Below are 7,366 nucleotides of genomic sequence, written 5' to 3'. Positions count from 1 at the left end.
TTTTCAAATAGTATCGTGGACAAATATTGTCCTATCCTTATTTATTCAGGTTTCAGATTATGTATAAATCTCAATAAAAAAATAAAATGAAAAAAAAAGACTTATGACTGGCTTTGTGGTCCATGGAAACAAATGTTAAAATCAAAATTTCACATATTTTCAATCTCGTATCTAACATATTCTGGAAGTATATCGTATTTATGATTCTTTCGGCTCTAGAATATTCTATCAACTCCCATTTTATTCTAAGTGTTTGGATGACTTTCTCCACCCCCCAAAACTCATTGGCTTTTCCCAAGCCTTTAGTGGGAACCCTCTAATTCATTAGTGTAAAGCACACCACTGTCTTGATCGGCGTCAGTGTCAGTGGAATTTCACCGCAAGACATCATGGTAAGTGTGAGACTTGGAGGATGCAGTTTGATTGATAGATCCTTAGAAAGCCATTAATGTCTGTTTGATTTGAAGTATGCTGGAGCTCTGAAAATGCATTCGTGGTCATATGGTAGAAACTTATGTATTATTACTTGTCATAAACCTCAACAAAATATTAAGAAGTCATATAAAATGTGTCTTTTTACATTTCTTTTACATTTTATATGTACATATTTTACTTTCTAAAACATTTTTATATTAATATATATATAAATAGAATTTAAAAGACACATGCTGACCACTTATTATGTGTATTAATACAAAGCCGATAGGGAGAGATGGCTATTTACTATAAATAATTGTAATAAAATAGACTACATAGCATAAATCACAAAAAAAAGGTATGTATATTTGAATATACAAATGTTTTTAGATGTGTTAACATGTAAACAGCCTGATTGTCTGTTTGGCTTGCAGGTCAGGATCAGCAACATGGGAATTGTCTCTTTATGTGTAGTATTGCTGCTGGGGTCAGAGATCTGCATAGCAGGTATTACCAAAGTTTGTTGATATATACGGATATATAATGTATTCTTGCATTCTGCAGATATTACGTGTTTGTCTTATGTGAAATTGTTATTATGTAATGGCATCACACAGAAGCACAGCAAATTTTTCCTGTATACTTAGAATCAGTTCTGTTTCCTAAAGAAATACAGTAGAGTCATTGGTGACTTTTATGGCATCACATGTAATTTCATAAACAGCAGCTACGATGAAATCTGTGCCAACTCGTCTTGTCCTCGCCGCGTGAAGTTCTTGAATTTCACAGACCTGTCATATGATAAATGGCTGAACAGTCAGCTGGGCACATCTTCAAAGATAGTGACCACATCCTGCTTGGCACACTTCATACCCCATTCTGACAGAGAGGAAGTCAGCCAGCTGAAACCCTCTGGAAAACGGTTATAAATCAATTCAAAGCCTTGAAAAAGCAGAACAGTGTTTAAGACATGCCAAGCTATGACAGCACGTCGAGGGCCCTCTGTGTCTGTCATAAATTCAATAGGAGGAGCTGATGAGTGTCAACATCACTCTATGGTGTTGATGGAGTCCTGAGGGCCTCGCTCAACTTCAGCTTCAGATACTCTTTGACTGCCCTTACCAAGCCTTCATGATCAAGTGACAGAAAACAGTAACTCCAATTAGTCACAGCTCAGCCCTGCAATGAGATTATTGTCTCTCACAAAAAAAAAAAAAGTAGGAAAAACACAGCCAAACTTTATGGGCTCCGGAAACCAGGAAGCTGCCTAAGAGAGCATCAAACGCAGCCGGGCCATTCACTCATCATTATCTCCCCGAGACTCGCAGACTGAGCGAGGATGGGGCTGCCGGACAAAGCTTCTCTGATGACTCTGGCTAATTTAAGATGGAGCTATTTGTGACACAAATGCAGCAGGAAGTGAGACTCCCAGCCAGAGGACTGATTTGGCAGATCAATAGAGGAGCCACTGAAATCTTGGCCATGTCTTTCTGTGTCAACTTGAGGTCACTTTTGAACAAACACACACTTGAACAGATCTGAGGTTTTCAAATGTGTTTACTCAGTAGGACTCTGTTTTGTTTATCGACTTCAATCCCTTCACATTTATTGATGTTATGAACAGGGTTCTGTGATGTGATTCTTATATTAACTACACAAAAGTTTGGGTTAAGAATTTTTTTTTTTTTTTTTTTTAAAGAAATGAATACTTGAATGCAGCAAGGATGCATTAAAGATTTAACTTTCTATTCATGGTTTCCACAAAACAAAATATTAAAGTTGTCAACACTGATAATTAGAACAATGTTTATTGAACTGCAGATCAACTATTGAGATTATTATTTCATATTTCTGAAGGATCATGTGACACTGAAGACTGGAGTAATGGCTGCTGATAATTCAACGTTGCCAACATGGATAAATGAGATTTTAAAACATATTAAAACAGAAAACAGCTACTGTATGTTAAATTGTATAATTCACACAATATACTGTATTTTTGATCAAATGAATGCAGCATTGTTAAGCAAATGAGACTTCTTTTAAAACCACACTTTTGAGTGATAGTGTATGTAAATTTATAATCATTTATAATAAATGAAACATATTAATAATATAATGTTTCCATTTCAGCAAGGCAAGAACTGATAGTTACCACCATCAAGGTAATATTATAAAAGTAAAAAAAATGATAAATCGTTATGTTATTATGTATTTTCACATTATTTATAATAACATTAATTTCATTGTGTTAATAATTTTTTATTTACATCATATTCATTTTGGATTTCAGCAAGACCCCTACACAATGAGCAAGGGCTCACAGTTGGAAGGCTACTGTATGGATCTGCTCACTGAGCTGGCTAAGAAACTGGGCTTCAAATACAAAGTTCACCTGGTGAAGGATGGAGCGTATGGCCGGCAGGATGAAACTGGAAACTGGAACGGAATGATCGGGGAGGTTGTTAGAGGGGTATGTGATGAATTTTACAGAACAATACAAAGTAGCACTGGTACTGTACTGATGAATATAAACTGAAAACCAGCATAGCATGAAATCTGAAATCATCTTGATGATATGAATCCTTCCTAAACCTTCCATATATTTTGTTCACAGGAAGCTGATCTCGCCGTGGCTCCCCTCACTCTCACTGCTGCCCGTGAGAAGGCAGTGGGAATGACAAAACCTTACATGCAGACCGGAATCAGTATCCTCCTCCGCAAAGATATCGTTTCGGAGGAGGCTGGGTTTTTTGACTTCCTCTCCCCCTTCTCTGGGGAGACCTGGTTCGGCATCCTGATTGCATACTTTGTGACTGCAGTCTGCATCTGCATTGTGGGAAGGTCAGAGAAAGGAGGAGAACACCACAGACACATAGAACAAGAACCCTTACTTATTTATGACACAAAACATTTTATTATTATAGCTGTAAAACCGTTGTCCAGGATGGTTTCTGAATACGATTCTGAAACTCAATTCTATATTTGTCTTTTTATGTCAAGGTTGAGTCCATGTGAGTGGAGTCAGCCCGAGACAGAGCCAAATCACTTCACTCTCCTCTACAGTTTGTGGTACGCTGCGGGAGCCCTAAGCCTGCAAGGTAATCATGTATGAATTATGTATAACTGTATGAATGGATTGGCAGTTTTTAGTGGTCATACACTGAAAAGCACAAAGTCTTGACCCTTCGAATGCAGGATATATTTCGTCATCTGTCCACTGTCAACCATATCCCTTATGGCCATTTTGATTTTTTTTTTTTGCTATACATTTTGCAATATCTGTGGAATCTTCACCAAATTTAATTAATATCAAGCCTCACAATAATTACGTAGTATTTTTTATTAATATTATGAATTAGCATTTTTTTTTAAATCAATTTAATTTAGCTATTTACTTTTGTCATTTTTCATTTTTTTTTATAATACTATTTAAGTTAAATTTGAGTTCATATTTATTTGCAGATGCTTCAACTTAAACTTCAGCTTTTAATGTAATATTTATATTATTTCATCTTTATTTCAGTTTTCCAGTTTATTTTATATTACTATTTAGGTTTAATTTATTTTATTATTTGTTTTAGTTTGAGTTCAGTTTTGTAATTTATTTCAGTGTGTTTTTCATCTAATAGTTATTTTATTTCTGCTTTACTTCAGTTAACAAAAATGTTTTAATGGCTTTAGTTCACCATACTGTTGTACAGTAAATAGACCAGCTACTAAAGCAGCAGCATTTAAAAAGATGCCAAACAGGAAGTGCAGCTCTGTCTTAGAGGTGCTTTGGTATATAAAAACAAAACTTGGAAAATCTCATCGCCGCCGTGCCCTTACAGAGTCTGCAAAAAAAAAAAAACCCTGCATCTCCTGCTTATCAAAATATATAAGCAATAATATACTTATATCCTTATATACTTAAAACAGGAATATGTAGCCTTACAATGTATTTTCCACACACTGTATAGTCAGCATTACAAGGTATGGTTCACTGGGGTGCTCTGCCCTTTATTGCTGCCTGCAGCTATTTTTCTATCTAAACTACTTTTCAGCCATTGATAATGGAAGGATAACATAATTTCCTCTCATTTGTTTGGCTTTCTGCAGGTGCAGGCCCTCACCCTAAAGCTGTGTCAGGAAGGGTTATCAGTTGTACCTGGTGGTTGTTTGCCGTGGTGCTCCTGGCCTGTTATTTTTCCAGCCTCAGTTCCTCTCAGGGGCCTGACTCTGCACCGCTCATGATTAAAGGTTTTGAGGACTTGGCTAATCAGGACGTGATAGAATATGGAACACTTGCCGGCTCCTCAACTCTTGCCTTCTTTAAGGTCTGAACACATGAATTATTTCATCACATTTCTTTCAGATTACTCAAATTCATTCCTACCAGATGGTACAGAAAAGTTTTCCTAATGTATTTTCTTTTTGCACAGAACTCAAATAACCCATCTTACCGTCGTATCTATGAGCACATGGAGCGGAGAAAGAGTTTTGTGTCCTCCATGGATGAGGGTGTCCAGAAAGCAAAGGAAGGAAACTTTGCTTTTATTGGAGAATCAGTTTCCTTGGACTTGGCTGTGGCACGCCATTGTGAACTGGTCCGGGCTCATGAGGTCATCGGGATGAGAGGTTACAGCATTGTAACTCCTCTTGGTGAGACAAAGATTTTTTATGTAGTTTTAAATGGATGTACACTGGAAAAAAGACTATTGGAGTATGTTTTGAATAAAAAATACTAGTCTTAGTTTTTCCTCTCTTACAGGATCTCATGTTAGAAACAGTATCTTTAGTTATTTTTTAAATATACTAAATTTTCAGAGTGAAATTTTAAAGTTAGGTTGTTGTTGTTGTTCAAAGGTGTTAAAAAATGTATACAATAAAGCTATAGTTCATCGCAAAATATGAAAATGTATTCATCGACAGGCCATCAAAGATGAGTTTATTTCTTCAGAGCAGATTTGGAGAAATTTTGCATTACATCTCTTGCTCTCCGAATGGATCCTCTGAAGTGAATGGGTGCTGTCAGAGTCCAAACAGCTGACAAAAACATCACAATCACAAGTAATCCACACATCTCATTCTGACAGCACCCATTCACTGCAGAGGCTCCATTGGTGAGCAGATTTTCTGCAATTCTGTTTTTATAAAGAAACAAACTCATCTATAGCTGGGTTTCACATAAAACATTTAAGAACAAGCACTGTTTTCGTCACTTCCTGATAAACCGGCACTAAAAAAGCACTAAGTAGGAGGAGCCACTGAATATAATAATTTTTATATATAATAAATGACTTGCTCCTAAGAGTGAGTCATTGCTTTCAGAGGTGGATGCCTGCTGTTTGGGAATGCAGTCGTGTAAGGCAGCTCTGGGAGGCAATTATACAGAAATATACTTTGACGATATACTTTTCTAGGACATTTAAGAATGGTCATATCATTTCAAATGCTGTGCAACGAGATCGGTCCACTGGTTAGTCAGGTAATGCAATCCCGTAGCGTGAGAGTCACATGACTTTTTGGTGCGCGTGGAGGAATTTATATGCAAAACGCATTTCCATCTCCCATCAATCACATTAACACTTTTTCGAAAAAGTCAAAAACTACCTCAAGCCAGTGTAATTTATTTTTTATTTTTTTATGTGATACTTCATATTAACAATTTTGCATGGACCATTGCTTTAAAATTTACCAAAAAATTACTTTTGGTTGAATTATTTGTCCAAAGAGAGACATAAGACATATTGCCGTTGCTGCAGTTCAGTCTGCAGTAAATGGTTTTAAAGCCACAGTATTTCTGGAACAGGATCTCCAATGCTGAAGAACCTGAGCATCGCCATCCTGCAGCTGAGTGAGGCTGGGGAGCTGGCGTACCTGCGCACTAAGTGGTGGGCCAGCAGCTGTATACCGGATAGTGCCAAAGGCTCGTCTCTGAGGGCCCATGGCATGAAGGGCATCTTCCTGGTTCTGGCTATTGGCCTTGGGATTGGAGTGCTACTCTCCTTGTTTGAACTCACCTCAAAGTCTCGCAGCACTGCAGGGGAGCAGAAGGCAAGTAATGCCAATATAAACACAAACAAACACATACATCTCAATGAACCACCATACCAGGAAGAAAATTGACATTTTTCATTGCTGTTAAATTTACTGTAGCACATTTCAATATGTGTTTTTGTTCATGATAATAGAGTCTGAAAATAAACCTGTTCTCATCAATACAGAAATCCTGCTGTGCAGTTTTGACTCAGGAGCTGAGCCAGCGTTTGAGAATGACCAACACACAAGGAGACCAGGAAACCTCAGACAAAAACAAGGCATAAAATGCTCAACAACTCTAATGTAATATGCAAGTCTTACATTGTTAGGTTTGTACATTATCTGGTGCAAGGTATCAATACTATTTCTCAAGTTAGAAAATACAGCTTTTTAACATTTCATATTTTTAACTGATTTATATAAGCTGTACTTAAACTTCAGAGATTTTAATACATAATCTTATTTTCTTTTTACATTTTAATAAAAATTTCTCTACAATGAAGATGCAATGAGACACGCAAAATCTCCTGCAGTGCATTGTATAAGATCAATCTTGAAACAATATAGAAACAGAGTTTTTTAGACCAGTATTATGAGACAAAAATGTTAAATGTGAAATCTATTTAGCCAATGAATGACAAAGATTGGAGACATCTGAACAGAGTGAATTAGATTTTTATGTTTGTTAAATGCTGTACATCAGAGGAAATGTTTGTAAAATGCAAAGAAAATGTCTATGAAAAGTAAAAATTCCAAGTAACATATTACAATTGTTCTGTAATTCAAACATAGAAAGCACATAAAATTGTAAAAAAAAAAAAAAAATTAGTCACAAAAGAGGTATGCATTCTAGCACCATGTATATTAATGAATTAATAAACTTTATCTAACATCAAAGTGTGACTGCATTTTTAACAAACATGAG

The 7,366-nt window shown here is 36.2% G+C and overlaps 1 protein-coding gene across 1 annotated transcript; it reads left to right on the top strand.

Annotated features, from left to right (window-relative positions):
- Window positions 1-263: 263 nt before the first annotated feature.
- Window positions 264-7,333, top strand: grik6 (glutamate receptor, ionotropic, kainate 6). The gene is made up of 10 exons (XM_026275630.1): window positions 264-392; window positions 852-924; window positions 2,551-2,582; window positions 2,711-2,890; window positions 3,035-3,261; window positions 3,421-3,518; window positions 4,519-4,736; window positions 4,842-5,061; window positions 6,212-6,456; window positions 6,627-7,333. Exons 1-10 carry the CDS (start codon window positions 390-392, stop codon window positions 6,723-6,725), a joined length of 1,395 nt encoding a protein of 464 aa, XP_026131415.1. The 5' UTR covers window positions 264-389; the 3' UTR covers window positions 6,726-7,333.
- Window positions 7,334-7,366: the final 33 nt, after the last annotated feature.

Source organism: Carassius auratus, chromosome 11 (assembly GCF_003368295.1).
Source record: "Carassius auratus strain Wakin chromosome 11, ASM336829v1, whole genome shotgun sequence".
Classification (NCBI taxonomy): domain Eukaryota; kingdom Metazoa; phylum Chordata; class Actinopteri; order Cypriniformes; family Cyprinidae; genus Carassius; species Carassius auratus.
This window is presented reverse-complemented; position numbering and strand designations above follow the sequence as displayed.